Source organism: Scomber scombrus, chromosome 10, assembly GCF_963691925.1.
Source record: "Scomber scombrus chromosome 10, fScoSco1.1, whole genome shotgun sequence".
NCBI lineage: Eukaryota > Metazoa > Chordata > Actinopteri > Scombriformes > Scombridae > Scomber > Scomber scombrus.
In genome coordinates, this window is record NC_084979.1 from 19480867 (window position 1) to 19500446 (window position 19580).

Consider the following 19580-nt stretch of genomic DNA (forward strand, 5'->3'; position numbering starts at 1 on the left):
TTTTGATTTCTCTCTGCAATGTGTTTTTTACCTTGAGTAACACCATTTCTAACAGTATGTGTGTAGTTCCCAAATAGCACCTCCTTTACGTGCACTTAAGGAACCTGATTATGGTCAGCTTTTTCCAGTAAGCCATTTTCCTAACTGTAATGTTAACAAGAAACCTGGCTAGTGCAATCGGCATAGGGGATTAAAGAAACCTGGTTTCTCCTAGGTCGATGGAGTGTTGTGCATTGCATAATCATAGACAGCAGACAGGGAGTGTAACAGCAGAGCGGGTGGAGGAAATTACAACTTGTCACCTTGAACACCCTTATATTTAAAATAATTATGTCAGACTAAAACTAAAGCTAGTAGCAAGTAGCAAGTAGCCTCCAGAGGTAAAAATAACCATTCCCCTGCTAAACATTCACACACTCCATTCTGTCTGTCTGCCGGTCGTTTGACTGACACACCACAAAAAAAACAGTCAGGAAGCAGCGATGTCTATCAATACTGTTAAAATAATCAAGCTGTTTGTCCACAATAGATTCAGGAGTATGAGAAGCATCTGAATAATGACCCGCTGCATATTAACACAAATTTATTGTGACCAGGTTACTACAGTGCATGTAAACGCATTCTCCGATTATCACAGCAGCCTTTCTAGCTTGTGCCAGCTGGGTATGAGCGGGGGTTTCTAACCTTTTGGGCCGATGACCCCTTGAAAAAAGGTTGCATATATCTTTTGTGGATGACCAGTTTGGCGAAAGGGTGAGTATTTCCTCTCCATTTGTTTTATATCTTTTTAGAGCCCTAAAGAGATTACATTCAGACGATAACAACAACAACAAAAAAGTGCAAAGAAGAAAATCTTTTTAAAAAATGCAGATTTTCTGTAGCCGAAATACTTTTCTAATTGTCTAATCTGCTAACCATCTCCTGACTCCCACACTAGTGTTTTGACTCCCTTGGGGGGGGGGGGGATCTCAACACAGAATTTGGGAACCACAGATTTACAGGGCTATGCAAGCACTTGTAGACCTGGATTTACTCCAGGTAATTTCCATATTTGTGAAGAAACTCAAAACAACTGTTCCATGTCAAAAATGGACAAAGAGAGACGGTACAAGAGACAAGCATGAATCAGAGGCTGGCTGGCTTTTTATAATGTGCCTTAATTTGCCCTGGCTTGTCTTCACTGTGTGACTCCCAGCAGGTAGTAAAGTATGTCTACCCATTAGAGGGCAAAGCAAACAAGCTGGTAATGGATATTGCATACAAATTTCCCTTCTGAATCTTATGATTGTATCAGGCTTACCCTCATTGCTTAATGTGTGTTTCTATGTCTAAGTCAAAGTCAGTGAGATTTAAAAAAGAAGAAAAAAAACAGACGCTAAATGTAGTCGTAGGAATTCTCTGTAATTCACCCTTCACATCTCTTGGCACTCCTCAATGTCGCCCTTCTGCCTGACTGTCTGAGTCAGAGTGATACGCTTGAACACAGAGGAGACTGACTCATGCAGCCTAGAGTAAAACAGAACCGGCACCCACAATAACACACACACACACACACACACACGTACGAACACACACCAGCTTTTCAAAGCCACAGATCCTGATGACACATTCAGTAACATGTTATCAGAGGACATTTCACAGAGGACACAGAGAAGGAGAAACACTGATGTGATTTATAGTATCTGGAGGCTAAGGTGGGGGGCTGTGGAAATGAGAGGGTCACCAGTCACCTCCATCCTGTTGCTCTGGGGGAGTGTCATCAGGTCAGCTTTTACACCCTATCTCCCTTTCACATCTCATCAGAAATGTGTCCTACTGCTATGTATCGCTAACTTGTGACAACGCAGTAGAGTTACTAATCATATATAACTGTCAAGCCAACCTGCCACTTGTTTTGGTCTCTGTTATCTTCTGGTTGGATGCTTTGTCAAACTGTTTTTCATGCTTTTCAGCCACTTATCTTGGGCAGACATGCACATCTTAATAAACTATCAAACGATGTGGATTAAATTTTTTTTTCTCTCCAGAACACATTTACTTTGATCCTCTCATCACTCTTATCTGTAGCTTACTTCCGTCTCTTCTTCCTCATGGTGTTTTAAAGAAGGTGGATATGATTGAAATGTTTTGGGGCTTTGATATGCTTAATTTGATCGTGTAGGATGGAGATATTATAGTGTAGGGCAGTGTCCACGTGTTCTTCATTGCTGTGTTTGTATCTGCTCATTTATGCAAACCTCTAGAGATGGAATGAATTTACACCAGCTAAGAGCATGTAACATAAGTGGTAGGATTGGCTTCTACGATCGTTGTTAATAATCTGATATCACACGGTGCAAGGAGAGAGTAATTGATGGTTTCTGAGAGCTTGGGATAAAAAAAATACTGGAGTGAACATAGAGATAGAAAGATAGAGCTAACCATTGAGGAAGTCTGGGTAGTAGTGGAGTTGCTTGTTGCATCCTGCTGTTGTACCCACCCCTTAATTGCTTAGTATTTATGGTGGGAGGAGTGGTATGTGTGGGCAACAAGCTTCTCCCCATATACACACCCCAAACCAAAATACACACTAAGAGATTCCATCACCCTATAGGGAGTCATTTGTGCATACAGGAGATCGGCGGGAGGCTTTTACAGGCCGTTATGTAGCCGGCTCACTATTACTGGAAGAGTATTGCTATCTTTTGATCAAATTCTACCCCACTCTCCAGTAACTTGCTTCCTATGAATTGTGGGCTAATTGTGCCATATGGGTTTGTGTGTGTGTGTATGTGCGCCTGCTTGTGTGTCTGGGTTGGCAGAGACCTTTCTATCCTTGATTGATTGTTGTCATCTTGGCAGATTATTGAGTTAGTAGCGAACGTGATAGGCTTACTACAGCATCTCAGAGGAGAGAATTCGCACACACACACATACACGCATGTCCCTCATGCCTACACACTTCTTTAATGCAATGACCGCTGGAAATATTTCAGGGAAAGGGTCCATGGCCCGGTGTAATGAATACATCAAGGGATCTGAAGGATGTGTGTTGCAGGGATATAGGTTCATGCTCATTAGCATGACTATTGCCCTTTGCTGAGGCAGCAGTCCATGTAGGATTGCATGTGCGCTGACTGAGGTTATTGTGTGTGTTTCTGTGTATGTTTGAATAATAGTGAGCAGTATGTAGTGCTGGATTAAAACAGGGAGATAGACAAATGATAGAGCTAAATATTTTTAACTTGTCAAAATAAACCTTTTTCTATTTAAAAGGTCAGAAATCAAGGATATTTTACAGTTGACTAATAGGTGAAGAAAATGTGTGAATGAGCTGCCCCTCAAACTAAAATATCTTTATTCTGTTAAGCTTTTCATTATTGCAGTGTAAAAACTGCACCAAGTGCAGTTAAGACCCCCATGGCCTTTTGCATTTATCCAGCCAAATAGAATAAAAGCTGTTAAACACATTTTGCAGAGCTTTCGGATCTCCACCAGGATTACAGAGGACATTCTGAGCACAAGTCCGCTATCTTCAACATAAGAAGATAAACAGCATGCTATCATCTTTGTTTTGTTGAGTAAAGGGAGACACATTTTTACAGACCTTGACTTGAGAAATGGACATAAGAGGTCATGTATATAGTGAACTGTATATTACTTTGTTCTTAATATTTAAGCCTACTTAGGCCCAATTGACCATTTGCAAGTTTTCAATTTTTAATTATGGTAAGTTGGGTCAGAGTGTGGTTGAAGGCAAACATAGACATGAAGCCCTCAACTTTTTCTATCTCGATTTATCTTCATGATCAGCCTTAGTTATATTATATCTTTTCCTGCTGAATGATGATCACATTACAGTGCAGTTTGAAAATGGCAAAAGACTTGTGCTCTTTCTGGGCTATGTTTTTCTCTGGGTGATTAAAAAATATGGCAGATTCAAGAGTAAGTCTATTTTGTCATCATCAACACCATCATGAGAAAAAGATTTACTGGCAAACTAGAACAGCTTAGGTTGGAAGTAGGCTTTTCTGTTCTCTGCAGCAGATTTACTAGCAGAGTCACGGCATGTCTGGTGTAGCTTGAGCAGCACATTAGCACAACAGCAGCAGCATCAGTGCTTCATCTGTGTCTACACATAATGTATTCAGACAGTGTTGAGCACTGAGCATGTGTTCTGGACACACTCAGAGCCCAATACACAATCACTGTAATTTTGCATTTTTAATCCACACTGGATCAGGACAAAAGACACTTAAATATATGTTTTATTGACCTTGATTCTAAACTTAATTATGCGTTAAGAAAATCCGAAGGAATAAACTGATGCTAATCCAGGAATGCAGAGCTCCAAGTCATTGCTGACATGCTCACAGGGTGAGACCTTTGAGCATGTCAGCCAATTTAACTGCAGCCTAGCTGCACCTCATCTTTGTTGACGTCCTTCTGCTTCCATTTTATTGAGCTTTCTAACCATGACCCACAACCGGGTAGAAGATGTATGACTCTTTTGACTTTCTTCATTTCCTTCAGCCCCTTCTTTATCCAAGGGGTAGACAGGTTATTAAGACGGCTCAGAGCTCAGTCATTCTACGTTTAGCTTATGTCGTTTGTGATTTTCTATGCATTTTCTCTCATCTCTCCATTTATCTGTTTTTTATCACCTTTTTTCATAAAATATAATATTCTCACAATCCATCTCAATTTTTTATTCCCCCTCTTTTCTCTCCACGTGTCACTAGAGTGTGTCTTTATCTTCAGATTGTTTAGCAGTTGATGGACTTTGGTATGATAATACTTGACGCAGGTTGCAGTTGCTCACCTTGCTTTCTCCAGCTTCACACCCTGTCTGTGGAGTCATTGCCCTCACACTCTATGTGAAGGAGTGTTCATTTTTAATTATCACTCAGTATTTGATCATCTCCCTCCTCTGCCTGTCACAATCTCTCATCGGGTTGCTGGTAACATTTCCATTACATTAAGAAGAGCAGCCACGGCTGTGCACCAACTGTGTGTGTGTGTGTGTGTGTGTGTGTGTATGTGTGTGCTTGCATGTGTGTTTGCGTGAATGTGCTTGGTGGTGCGTTTCTATCATTGCGGCAGAGACGAGATTCTTCCCTCCCTCATCCATCTTCAAGCGCTTGGATGGAAATGACATGTCGACACACAACGAAACACATCGTTGCTTGTGACGTACACACATCCACACACATCCTAGGAATAGAAATGAATTGTATTGGCAATGGGACTTTAATTAAATGGTTCACACCCACCCCCTCCCTGTATTTTCCCCCAAATGGAATGCTAATTGAGTTGATGCAAATAGGGACTCACAGTATTAAAGGTTCAGATTGCTTTGTTTTGTTTTTTTTGTTGTTTTTTGTTGTTGTTTTTTTTTTCTTTAATGTTGCATAAAATGTAAAATAGAAAGAGGATTTGTGGATGATGATTAATAAACAGTAAAAAGGACATCATGAATAATTTAATACTCATGTAATAAGAAAAGTCTTGAAACCTCTATTGACATAGGAGTGGGAAGGGCGAGTCTTTATTGGGAAAACTGTGGAATTTCTCTTTTCACTGTGGAGGATTTAACTTTCCTTCTACGTGTGTGTGTGTGTGTGTGTGTGTGTGTGTGTGTGTGTGTGTGTGTGTGTGTGTGTGTGTGTGTGTGCATGTACACATTGTTTGTGAATGCATATTTCAGTAAGCGCCTAAGCTCTCTGCAGTGGTATTATTAAGGAAGGCTCTCACCTCCCATAAAGTTCCCAGAGCATTCTCGTTCCTGTAGGCTGTTTGGCAGGAAGGTTGGAAATTGTGAGTTTCTCTTTAGCTCAGCAGGGGTTGAATCGATAAATCTGTCATTGTTTATTTCATAAAACTTCCAGTCTTCACCTCTGGGCACTCCCGCCGTCGGAGGCTAAACACTCAAGCTGTTCATGTCGACTCGCTTAATGTAGGATTGTTGGCCAGTTTCTGTGAGGTGAATAGATATTCTCTTCAATAAATTATAAATGTAACATGTTGCCAGTGTGTTTATGTGTGCTGCCATTTTTCTGAGGCTGTGTAACTTTGGCAACCCCACAATATTCCTTACTGTCACAGCAGAAGATGCAGTTTGCTAACAGCAGATGTGAACCTGATAACATTTGTCTATTTTCTTTTTCCTCTTGTCCTTTAGGTGTTGGCTTTAGAGAGGCAGGTCTTTGACTTCCTTGGTTACCAGTGGGCCCCCATCCTTGCCAACTTCTTCCACATCATCATTGTCATCCTCGGCCTCTTTGGCACCATCCAGTACCGGCCGCGCTACATTGTGGTGGTGAGTACCCACAACTGAAATCACATTTGACTTGTGGTTCAGGTGAAACTCAGGACAGTCTGTCACATAATCCTATTCCTCACGGTTTTTGTCAAGCAGTGTCACATCACTTTGCATTAGTCCTCTGCCTGTGCATGCGGATTGGCCATGTTGTTGCCTTTCCTTTCTAATTGCAAAGTGTGCTGCACTCTCTTGTGCATTGTGCGACACCCTTAAATCACTCTAATCCCATATTAATTAGGCCTAATTAAAGTGGGTGGGGGACTGGGGGAAGTAAGGAGCTCATCAGATTTATACTCCATGTCAAGATTCTGGACAGAGAAGGTCATTCTTTGAAACACGGTGCAAAGCAAGTGCTGCCTGTTGTTTCAGTCCTTTTGTTTGAAAGCACCACTATGAAGCTGCATAAATGTGCTTTTATGCACTTCAGTTTTTGTTCGACACCATAACGTTCATTTGAGGCATTAAAAGCCATTTTTGAGCAGCATTAGTGGAAGCACAGATGGTGATGTTAATGACAGGAAAAGATCGGGGGAGAGAGAAAGAGGTAGAGAGGAAGAGAGAGTAAATAAAGAGAGATGAGGGAGACAAAAGAAGAAACAGAGGAAGCAGGAATTGAAGGGAGGAGAGGAAGTAGGGAAAGTAGAGCTATTGTCTTGTCTCGTGTGGAAAATGGAAGAGAGCAAGCTCAGGGGGTTTCATGATTCAACATGTATGTTTTTACGAAGGTGCTTTTTTGCCCTCTGCTTTCCTTGACACCTCTGACATTTTAAATACACACTTAATCATGAGTCAGAGCATTTCACAACCTTTACTCCGATGACTCTCTCTCTCTCTCTGTCAGTGAATACCACTCAATACCACTCTGTGTCTGTCAACAGTTGGCTGTCTGACTGTTCAGCTTTATGAAGTCATGAACTTCATTCAGCCTCAGCAGTTTAAAAACTTGCAGCTCCCTCAGGGCTCAAATACACTTGCTGAACTTACTGGCACTCTTGAAAAACAACTAGGTCTAACTTGCAAAATTATACGTTTGTATAGTGTGTTTTTATACAAACAGAGAATGTGAGCGTGTATTAAGGTATGTGTATGTGTGAATATATGTGTGTGGAAGGACACTGGCCACCGGCCTTACCTATTGTACAAGCTCATTCATTCAACCTGCCATTTGTTCAGTCGCTGTCATATCCTGTTCTGTTCAGTTCATCTACTTTCCATGGAGCTAATCTGTCTCTGTCTTTGCTCTCCAGTATACGGTATGGGCAGCCCTATGGGTGGCCTGGAATGTCTTCATCATCTGTTTCTACCTGGACGTAGGAGGCCTGTCCAAGGTGAGACTCTCAAAATTGCTGCTGCTGTTCACCCAATATTTCGTCATGCATCTGTTAGCCAAGTCGGTTGATTTATACTCCTGTGTCCAAATGTTGTGCCACCTACCATGTAGTTGTTCTTTTTGGAGCCCTTAAAGGTGCCCTGAAGGTGGAAGTAAACAAACTTGCATTACCTCCCTATAAACCTGTGCAATAACACAGAAACAGAAACAGAAATACTAGATGTTTTTTTTTAAAGTTTTTTTGCCAATTCGTGTGTCATAATCAATTTCCCAATAGGATTTTGAGACTGAATAACTTCTAAATTCACACAGGTCACCTGTGATTTTATATGTGGGACCAGGGGTTAAACTGATTAAAATTGTCTATCTTTTAAAAAAGTGTATTTGATCTCATCTTCTTTATACCTGTGAGAAGGGACCATTGTAAAAATGTGATAATACACAGAGAGATTAAATAAAAATTCCAGACTACATTTATGTTAATGACAATGAAACTTTGGCATTCATATCTACCTGTTCAGTTTGAGCTGTTTTGTATTCTCCCCTGTCTGAATATGATGTTAGTAGTGTTAATACACAGTGGAGAGGGTTGAAGAAGGTTAATGGTTGAGTTATGCTTGTGAGATGTGTTGTCGGACGTGTGAATAAATGTTCTGAACGGTCTCACTGGAAAGAAAAATGAAAAGCCAGTCATAATAGATGCAGTAATTGTTAAACCATGGGGAAAACGGCACACATTTTCAGACAGTTTACAGTGTTGTTACCTCAAACTAAATGTGACATAAATATTGTATGAAGAATGAAAAATGTGGGCATGAGAGAGAAGTTGAAACCCAATTACTGCAGTAACTGGGTGTAAATGATCAGACACTAGTTCCTCCTACGGACAGTTATAGTGGGAGGCCCATTCAATTTTTTTGATACCATTTCCAGTACAAACCTTCCCCTCCATAGTTATCACTGACAAAGTTAATAAGGAAATGGGTCCAGCTTTCAACAGGACAGGGACAGTATCCTTTAAACACACCACTCTCATCTTTGCCAGTTAAAAACATCTCAATCACAGTTTGTTTTTTCTCCTGAAATTATTTACATTTAATTTTGAATTTGTGCCATGTTTTTTCAATATAACTTCTCCACTTAGAGTTGCTATAAAATATTAAAGCTTAATTGAGCGTTCTTGAGCTCTGTCAGCACTGAGCATATATTTTAGCTGTAATTAAATGTGATGCACCTCCACCAGGTGCTGTTTGCCTATGTCAAGCCTGAATGCCCTGGTGTGAACAAGTGCAGCCTGAATAAACACAATTTCTTGCGGTGTATATAATGAATGTGTCACACAGACATCTAGTATGAATCCTACACAGAGCTATAAATCACTCCCAAAGCTGTAGGAATCTGCACCGTGCACACTCACAACTGCAACACCTCAGCAGAGATGTATAATTTGCCCTTGAAGAATGTCTGCGTTCTTCTGTGTTGTTTGTGTGGTTTGTCTGCTGACCTGTGGGGGACATTAAGCTCCCTTGTTGAGTTTCAAGTGGAAGCTCACAATTTAATAGGTAAATAATCAGACATAAATCCCCTCTCAAACCACCACACACACACACACACACACACACACACACACACACACACACACACACACACACACACACACACACACACACATACAGGCATACTGTTAAATCTTCAGCCCCCCCCCCAGTGGCTCCTGAGTGTTTGGGTTGTCACCTCTCACCCTGTAAATGTATCCACCCTCCTCCTTCCTGTCAACTTGTCTCCCAAACCTTTTTTCCATCACTGCTCCTTTGATCTTTTTTAATTTATTCCTTGTATTTTGAAAGCTTCAAATTCTGCCTTTTACATTACAGTGTGCTCTCATCTCATCTCCTCTCCTCTCTCCTTTTCTCCCTCCTCTTCTCCCTTCTCCTCCCCTAGCTATTGATGGGTATTCTGCCCAATTGCCTGCCTGACCATTGAGAATAATGAATTCATGCAGGCAACATTCATCTCACACCAGCTTAGACAGCCAAAATGAATTTCAGAAACACCTTCCCAAGCTCTGGTGACTTTGTCATTGTGTGATAGACCTTGGCTCCATCAAGTGTGTCCGTCTCTCACTACATATGTCTATGTGTGTCCACTGTGAGTGTGTGTGGTTGTGTGTTCCTGCTAGAATAATGAAGCTTGTAGGGGCCAGCTGCTGGGGCTGAGGCTAGGCATTAACCCAACAGATGGAGCCAGCCTGGGCTCCCGGCTCTGCATATGGTGGCCAGGAGGAGAGCTGGCTAATAGAGCGCGCACGCACACACACACACACACACACACACACACACACACACACACACACACACACACACACACACACACACCCACACACCCACACACATCAACATATCAACATGCAGGACCAAACTTGACACATAGCTTTCTGAGAGGTCTCCAACACATTTGATCCTAAAACAGAGTCAGCTAATTTGGTCTGGCCTGCCTTGTCCAATGTTGACAGGACTGTTCTGCAGGGTGTGTTTGTGTGTGTGTTTGTGATTGGCGTGCGTAAAGGCGAGCCAAGCCCTCGAAGTAGGGGGGCAGGTTGTCAGAGTCATATGCCACATGCTCTGTCACCTCCTATTGATCCTTTATCCCCTCCCCCATGGTGCAAGACAGACTGACAGACAGACCCCTGCTACTCTACACACATCTCTCTGTAAAGTGCTTCCCAGTCATTTACTGCCTCTGTCTTTTTTTTAATTCTCTCTTTCTTAACCTGCACACAAAGTGACTGGACATATAGAGACTTTGGACATATCCACAAAAAGCTGAATTAATTTGAAAATGCTCAATTTTCTCGCCACTTCGACATTTCATACTCCTTGACTGAGCTTTTTGAAAATGCTCTCCAGTAAATAAAATCCCTGCTTTCTTTAAGCTCAATTTAAAACATAAATAAATATGTATAAAATAAATATTTTGATATTAGCAAAGAAAGATGTACAAACATTGTGAAAAACAGACAAACATGTTATCTATTAGGGAGCAGTTTTACTTCTTTGAATATCAATCTTTTTACTTAGGCTCTTATATAGAAATGTAGCCATGCTAGCTGCACAGCTCTTGGGATGTTAATGTTGGTCTGACAGTCGGTTCACCACTTTACTCCAAACAGAAATATGTCAACTGTTAGATGAATTGCCTTGACATTTTGTACAGACAATCATGAATCCAAATATATTTCGACTTTTCCTCTAGCAGCACTATATGGTTGACATTTGGGGTTTTGTTCTCTTGACAGCTACTGACTGGAGCACCATTTATATTTGATACATGCGCCTGTCAGCTATTCCCTGATTTAATTTAGTGCCATCATCAGGTATAATCACAGGGTGTAAAATTATGTTAAAGTGACTCTTACCTTTCTTGCATTTCACACAGCACTTTGAAAAAACTTGAACAGCAACAACACCTCCTAAAATCATAATTAAAATCATATAGACATGCTTTGTATGTTTAATTTTTGTGGGATTGAAAATCAATAAAATATATTTATTAAAAAATAAATAATACAAGGTTTTGCATTTTTCTTAATGTTTTGGCATTTCAGTGTGAATTTTTCAACAACAACCTGAAAATGACAGTGTCGAGACAGTGTAAATTGACTTTTCAGAGTCATCTGTTGTCTTTCCCCTCTCACCCCACACACAGTGATTGCAGACATTGTTTTCCACATGACAGCAGACGACACTTACATATTCTCACCAGGTCATGAATCAATATGCAGCCACTGTGCATGCACGCCTTTGTGAAATCTAAGTAAATATGTGAGTCTCATCAGAGCCAGAGGAGTCTGTGACATCCAGTTAGCTGCTCATGTTTTCTCCCCAATGTGATCACACAAACATAAACTCCTTTCTCTGTATTTCAGAAACAATACATCAGGAGAAATGAGATTCTAATCATCTGATGTTTATCTTTATAGAATGACTTATGTCTCCAGTGATTCCAGTAACAGGATCGTCTCCAAATATGTATTGACTTTTGTTAAAGAAAATAGTTTGAGCAGTATCAGTAGGGTAACCTTGAATTTATGATATGGAGGGATTGATTTGTGCTTTGGGGTGCATGGGAGCATAACAATAACACTCCTGACAGTAAGTTGCCAAAAGCCTTCAATATCTGCTGCTGACGTACTCCAGGCATGAGCGCGGCTGCAGCTTTGGTAGAGATGGTTTCCCTAGTTCGCAGGCTCAGTGATCTCATGGCATCTGTCAAGGCATTAGTCTTCACAATCCTACCTATTGACCTTCAGCCGCCCCTGTTTTTGTGCCTGTGTGTGAGGAGAATGACAGAATAAAAACAAAAGGTGGAGGGTTATGATGAGTGGTCAAAAAGAAGACAAATGAATAATATACATATACATGAGTCCTGTTAGATTGTATACACTGACTGCACAGATCTGTTGTTGAAAGTGTGTGTGTGTGTGTGTGTGTGTGTGTGTGTGTGTGTGTGTGTGTGTGTGTGTGTGTGTGTGTGTGTGTGTGTGTGTGTGTGTGTGTGTGTGTGTGTGTGTGTGTGTGTGTGTGTGTGTGTGTGTGTGTGTGTGTGTGTGTGTGTTTGTTGTTGTTGATATGTACATGTATGTGCAAGTGAGGGTTGATAGAATAGGAGATGTATCCTGACAGCACTTTACTCTGTTAATAATGCATGTCTTGTCACTCAGGGGCAGATGCAGGGTTAGATTGCTGCATTGGGGTATTGATTGGTGTGAGCTTCTGTGCGTCTGTATGTGTGGGCTTATATTGCTGTGTGCAGATTGAACGTCATCCGGGTGTAAAACAGTTAAGTCTATAAAACCCTGGCACTAATAGTACGTGTTCTTGTACATCTTAAGAAGTTGAGAAACTTTCCTCAGAAACAACAAACTCATGACCTGTGTTTGCATTTGGTTTATGAGCTTTAGGCTTTATCTCCTTTCAGCTGCATTTGCTGTCAAGTCGTCAGTTAAAAATATGAAAAGGGTAGTTCACCCAAATTATGAAAAAACACCATTAGGAGTATCTATTCATCATGTAGTTTTGGTTTGGTTATTTGTCCTGGTTTCTTCCTCTACTACAATACAATGAAGCTGAATGAAAAATATTTTGTAGCACTCACAGCAATGACCAAACTACATTTAAAAATTCAGTAAATAAACTATACAACACATTGTGAACTGTTTTTCGTAGAGGCTATTTGCTGATTTAGTGCCACTGAAAAAGTCGTTTGAAAGAAAACTGTCGAGGCCTGACTGTGAAGTCTGTGGATTATCCTGAGAAACAGGATTTGGTCTCTGGAAAGACACATTGCTGTTAAATTGTCATTTTTCAGTGCTTTGTGCTCCACAAACATAATTTCCATTCCCATCATTTGTATTGGGATGACAGCAGAGATCTTTATTGAAACGTGGGACAATAAAATCAAATGCAAATGAATTGAGATTTGAGTGAGTAAAAATGTGTGTTTTTGTCAGGTATCTACTAAAAGTGTCTAGAGATAAGCTTCCACGTACTGACCTGTGATCTATCTTTGGTTTCATGAAGAATAAATACTCCAGTGTAAGTAATGGCTACAGTCCAAGTTAATATGTTTTTTTTTTGTTATTTCAGGACAGCGACCTGCTGACATTTAACATCTCAGCCCATCGCTCCTGGTGGAGCGAACATGGGCCGGGCTGTGTGAGGAGAGAGGTGCCACAAGCTCCAAGGGTTCACACCACAGAGAGCCACGCCTACATCACAGTCATGGGCTGCCTCATGGACTACCAGTACATCGAGGTCATGCACAGCGGCACACAGATCCTTGTTGCTGTGAGTATAAGTTAGCAAATGCACAGGAACTTACATATTACATCCTTAAGCCCAGCAGCAGCCTCACTTACTGCAAGATTCATGTGTGGGAAAGGTGAACATGACAGAAAGGAAGGTGATGTTTTTGTTTCCCTTCAAGCACTTTTCTCAATATACTTCCACAGCGGGCTGTTATTTTGTCTATTGCGACCACCCTTCCTCTAACCCGGTCTCTGAATGAAAAATGTATCTGTTGTTTTGTCTGGCTGAGGCTCAGACCTGCCAGCTGCTAACAGGTTACTCAAACACTGGAAGGACTGTTATTGTCTTCTTTATACAGCTCTGTATGAATACAGCAGAAACACACATCCTGCCAGTATGCACATTTGTACACACTCATGTATGACTGACTAACCTCATATTGGACCGTGGCCAGGACTATCTTATTTGCTAGCATTCACTCAGCAAGTACTTGGGTTCAGACATGCACATTACACACATTTACACACAACAGTATTCACTTCCACACACTTTGACTCTATTGCAATGCACACATAAACACTAACACCTATTTCTCACACTCATTGTCACGTAAATACATGTGGAGTGTACTTAGTGGTGGCACAGTGTGACCGAGAAAGAGAGCTAATAATATACAACTGCTTCATCAACCATGAACTATAGTGCATCAGTGGGATTCGGAGTCCTGTTGGTTTTCCGTTCTTACCATCTAATCTTGGACTAATTTCCACCAGGGACTGCACTGTCAAAGCAGTTAACTACACAGTAGAAAGCTAGAAGTGACACCCAGGGGTGCCACCTTGAATCTGAGCTGCCCTGCTCAGATTCATCACGAAGCACTGGATTGTACCATTCATCCCATCACCCCCGTGGAGAAAGGTAATAAAATGGCTGAACTCACATTACAGCCCCCAGTCTCACACTGAACCTCATTAACCTTTACACTGTAGAGACTGAACTGGTTTATTCCACGCTACGGTTGGTCTTCTACTCCTCCATTTTCAATGGTAACACCCATTTGCCTGCATTTTTATATGGCATCCGAATCAACAGCATCTCTGAGAGAACTGCTCTAGTCTAGACATGTAACAAATGGCATAATTTTCCCTGAATGCTTGCTTCCACTCAAGCTAAAAGCAGATCGCTTGGTTCAGAAAGTAAAGTCCATTGAGATATCCACTCCTGTCATCCTTTTTTTCCCTAGTGGAAGAGAGGGGAGAGGGCCAGACAGACAGAGAGAGTATTGAGGGAAGATTTAAAGGAATGAATAAAAAGAAAAGGAAGAAAGTGGGGTGTCCCTTTGTCTTTGTAATGGGGGTTTTCAAGGTCGCAGTGAGAGGCCATTAAATATTTAGTTTGGGCTCCAAGGAGCATGTTTCATTAAGATGAAAAATGTGGATCCATTGGCCCAGTAATGGAGGCATCACTTTCATCTATCTGCTCAGATTCATCATGAATCAGAAGTGAAACTGTAATTTTGGTAGATTCAGCACTGTGCTGTTGTTTATTGCCACTGCAGGCTACATTCAGCCAAAAAGTAACATTGCAGTTTACAGGGTGAGCTTGAAGTGGAGGCAACCTTTTCAAACTGGGATAACACATTATTCATTTATCACTGAGTGTTTTGCTCCATCTGCCCTTCTTTATCTTCTTTGTTGCCTCCACTGAAACCCAACCACCCATCCAACAGTACACGTTGCTATTGAATAGTTGTTTTTTTGCTACTATCATAATGACAGTTTGTCATTATGTGTGAAAAATCCACACTCTTTTTTTTCTCCCTTTCTATAATCCTCACATCATTTTCTTTTCTTTTGCTCCTGCGTACCGCCTTGACTGTTAAATAAAACAGTCTGAGTCTGAGAAAACTGCTCCGGTGAGATGGAGGGTAGTTAGAAAGAAAGGTATGAGAGAGCAGAAGGGGGAGAAAATGTGCAAGATGTGATATTCAGTTTACATCAGTAGACATAACTCTTCCACGATAAAGGAAGTAAAAAGAGATGTCAGGGCTGGTGAGCTTTTAATAAAACAGTCAAAGAAAAGTGCTCTCACTCTCTCATACACACACACGCGCACACACACATGCGCGCACACGCACACACACACACACACACACACACACACACACACACACACACACACACACACACACACACACAAGCTCACACACAGATATCATATCATTTAGCAGAGGTTATTGCTGCCACAGGCAATGCTTTCTTCAATTGCCTCTCTATTCCCTGGGAACCAGCATTGGGATTTGTGTGTGGAAGCTGATAATGGGAGGAAAAGCAGCAGTTCGCGTCATTCTCTCATTCCACGCTTATTTCCTCTTTTTTCATCTATTTTTCCGCCATCGCAATCCCTCAACTCTGTCTTCCTGTCTCCTTTTCCTGCCCAGATCTCACACAGTTTGACCTTCACGTCGATCATATTCCCACCAACTAAAATGACTAAAATGACAATGCAGTTTTTCTCTCCCCCTGCCTTCCACACTCACTTTTCACTGTCACTTCCACTCCATCTCTCTTTTTCTCTGGAGCTTAGATGGCTCTGTCATGTCAGTCACTCGTCTGCGATAAAGTGTGACTTGTTCAATGCCAGGGGCCAGGGTAGTGTAGGGGGATGAAACAATGGTTGATTAGAGGAGTCCCCTGAGCAGGCCTACTGCAGGCAGACCCCTGTGATGATTGCTCGAGGCTGTGCTCGCTATATCGGGCAGGGCGTGTGTTTTGTGGATTTTCCAGGTTTCTTTCAGTTCAGCATGAAAACAGCATGACCCACCCACTCACCCCCTCATCCAACTAAAGTCAGGGTGCTCTCTTTGATAAGTCCATTAGTCCGTGTTGTGTTTTCAAACTCTCATGCTGAACAACCATCACCACTGGGGTGAATATGTTTGTTCTTTTATTTTTGCGTGTGTTGCATGGGGAGCCGACTAGATGGATCTTTGATGTGCTTGTGTTTGAAGGCTACTAATTTGTCCAGAATCAGTAAATGGCCATGCATCGTCTAGTGCAATAATAGCATAAAGCCCCTCTGTAATATGTCAGTGCTGACATTGCATTGTGAGCACACTGTAAATTTTACAGCATCTGCCTCAAAGGATTATTAAGATCTCCAGGATTAAAAGACTTATGATGTAGTAGTGAGCAGTTATTAGGTCTGTTGGCTGCTGCCAAAAACATGGAGGAAGAAGAGAAAAACCTCAAGACCAGATAGGAGAATTAGTCTCCAGCTGGCCACTGAATATTGTGTCAGGCTACTTGCAGTACTTCATAAAAACATGACTGCCCGCCATTGTACTTCAAAGGCTGTCTCTGCCAAGAGCTTTAATTGTTAATCTGTTTTGCGGGGAAATGGATTTTCCTCAGATTAATTTTACTCTAATATTTGGTTCTTTTTAAACTTCTGAGAGTAGGTGAAAAGGAGTGGGAACACAGGAGGACTTGGAAGTGAAAAACAAGCAACATTAAGGCAGTTAACCTTCTTTTGCTGCATGCTTGTTTTTCTTTTTTCTTGTTGAGTGTGTTGTGGTTGTTTTATTTACCTGCCTGTCCATTTGTTTCTTGGTCCAAAGAGTACCATTTATATCCCTTCTTCTCAGTCAGACACCATCTAAAATGTTCTGTATGTGGCTGCATGTGAAGAACAAGCTGTGTTTCTATTTCTTTATGCAGCTTTTTTCCTGCATGGGCAGCCTTTTGTGTCCATGTGTTGTGTTTTAGGACATTAGCATGCCGTCCCTTGCAGTTATTTGATGTGGAAGATGCAAATAAGCAATGCAGACACTTAACAATCCCATGTGGTCCTATGTAAGCTGTATAGATTTGTGTGTGTGTGTGTGTGTGTGTGTGTGCGCATTTGGAGAGGGGGCTTGTAGAAAAGAACAGGTGGATGAGGTCTCAGCAGTCCCTATCTCATCATTTTGTGTTATTAAACATGCAGCTGTCCCCACACAACACACACACATCAAATTTTGTGCAGAAAAGCCTTATTGTCAGGCAGAAAGTCCTGTGTAATTAACCTACAAGACATCTGCACCCCTCTCTCTCTCTCGCTGTTCCCTCTTCCTCTTGTGATATATTTTACCTACGAAATTCCCTTCATTATAGCACACTTAGTGAGTTTCATTCCTGACACTGAGCCACAATCGATACTGTGTTAGTTAGCTTGTAGATGGACTCAGATATCCATCGTTTCACACACTCGTGCACAGGCCAGTCGGCAGCAGAATACTAAAAAACAGATAGATATAAGGTTGCAACTAATTATTATTATCATCATAATCAATTAATCTGTCAATAATGTTTTCAAGTGATTGATTAATTGTGTCAAAATTGCTCATTAAATTTTTCTCAGAGCCCAAGATGGCATATTCAAATTGATTATTTTGTCGGACCATCTGTCCAAAACCAAAAGATGTTTGATTTACAATGATATAAAAAAAGAGAGTAGCAGCAAATACTCACATTTGAGAACCTGTAACCAGTGAGTGTTTATCAAGTGTCTGGTACGACTGATTATTCAATTTTTTTTGTGTTTTGGCAATCCAAACATAGTTGTCCAGAATTACTGAGTCACACCCAGTGGACTGATGTTTATAAGTGAGTGTGCATTGCCAGTTGTAGTGATGCGTCTTTTTGGAGTGGTACATTCAGTGTAAACCAGACCTTCATTAGCCTATGCAAATAAAAGTAACCTTTTTTTGTTCTATCTCAGCAGCTGGCAGCCTTCTCACACACGCCCACACGTCACAAATGCCTGAGCCTTGAACTTCTTTTCACCCTAATTATCTGAGAGGAGAAACACAGATAATGCAGCACTATTATAAATGCATCCTTTAATTTCCTCTGCAACATAGTAAATAGTAAATGAAGGCCTGCTGGAGGACAGCTTTACTTTTGATGTTTTTTCCCACTTCCAGCACTAAACTTTTTGTGCCTTTGTGTTTTCTTCTGTCAGTTGTCATGATTCTGATAACTGACCAACAACCTGCAGTGGAGGTCTCACTTTGTGTCCGAACAGCAATATAGTTAAGGACACCAAATCACTAACAAATGAAAAAAGTGCAGAGCGCAACAAAAAAAAGATTGGCAGGCAAATTATTTGTCTTTAGTGGGGCACGTCTTCATAGACAGATTTCAATTATCAGGGGACAGGCGTCGGCTTTATGAGCTTAATTAATATGACATGTATTTCTATATTGACCCCTCAACTCCAGAAGTGCCAGGGGGGAGTTAGAGAAGAAGCTGAGGGCGTGTGTGTGTGTGTGTGTGTGTGTGTGTGTGTGTGTGTGTGTGTGTGTGTGTGTGTGTGTGTGTGTGTGTGTGTGTGTGTTTGCGTGCGTTTGCGTGCGTCAGAGAGGCAGGGACTCTATGAGCGTGATTTAAGGCCAGTTAATATGTAAGGAGATATAAGTGGAATTGTCAGTTGTTATTTAGGACACTGACCTATATTGGCTGAGGACAGCAATGCCTCCAGCAAAGTGACACAAGTAGTCAATTCTCTGATCTTATTAGCTTCCTGTACATCACACGTAATGTGCCAAAGCCTTAGAAAAGAAAAAAACTAGATGTCAAAGTGATTTAATATCAGCCTGTGATGGGCATATATGAGAATGCATATTACTCATAGTCCGTATCTATAGTCTGTACAGCAACAATCCCAAGCTTTAATGTATATTCAGTAAAGGTATTCAGTTTGAAATCTCTGGTGTTTTGGATTGTCTCTTCGCTGTTTTTAAGTGTGCATTGCAGCTAAAAGTAGCTACAGTGTGTCAGTTGTATTGTGTGGTTTTTATCCTTGAGGCGATAGCACGTCTTTAGATCAAAACCCGATTTCATATTGTCATCATCACCTCCACATGTTTGTGTTTTTGCTGACTACATTTCTTTGATGAAAATATTTGTAGGAGAAGAGCTACACTCTTTTTCTCTCTGTCACATGTGTCCACACATACATACACTCACATAGTTACAAACAGGTGACCAATTAAAGAAAAATCTAAATTAAATGCATCATAAGGATTTAAATGCTTCTGTACAGTGCATTATGGGTCACTTCCTGGGTTTTCAGACCAAAAACAGCAAAACAAATGTAA

The 19580-nt window shown here is 41.1% G+C and overlaps 1 protein-coding gene across 12 annotated transcripts in view; it reads left to right on the top strand.

Annotated features, from left to right (window-relative positions):
- The window catches only part of nkain4 (sodium/potassium transporting ATPase interacting 4), a 90819-nt gene that overhangs the window by 56490 nt on the left and 14749 nt on the right, over positions 1-19580 (top strand). For 6 of the 12 annotated variants that reach the window (XM_062426427.1, XM_062426430.1, XM_062426425.1 and 3 more), the window contains 4 exons: positions 5868-5962; positions 6161-6298; positions 7549-7629; positions 13277-13477. In XM_062426427.1, the coding sequence (XP_062282411.1) occupies positions 5868-5962; positions 6161-6298; positions 7549-7629; positions 13277-13477 (515 nt within the window). The remainder of the gene's footprint in view (positions 1-5867; positions 5963-6160; positions 6299-7548; positions 7630-13276; positions 13478-19580) is intronic. The other 6 variants (XM_062426422.1, XM_062426423.1, XM_062426432.1 and 3 more) reach the window with 1 other exon arrangement.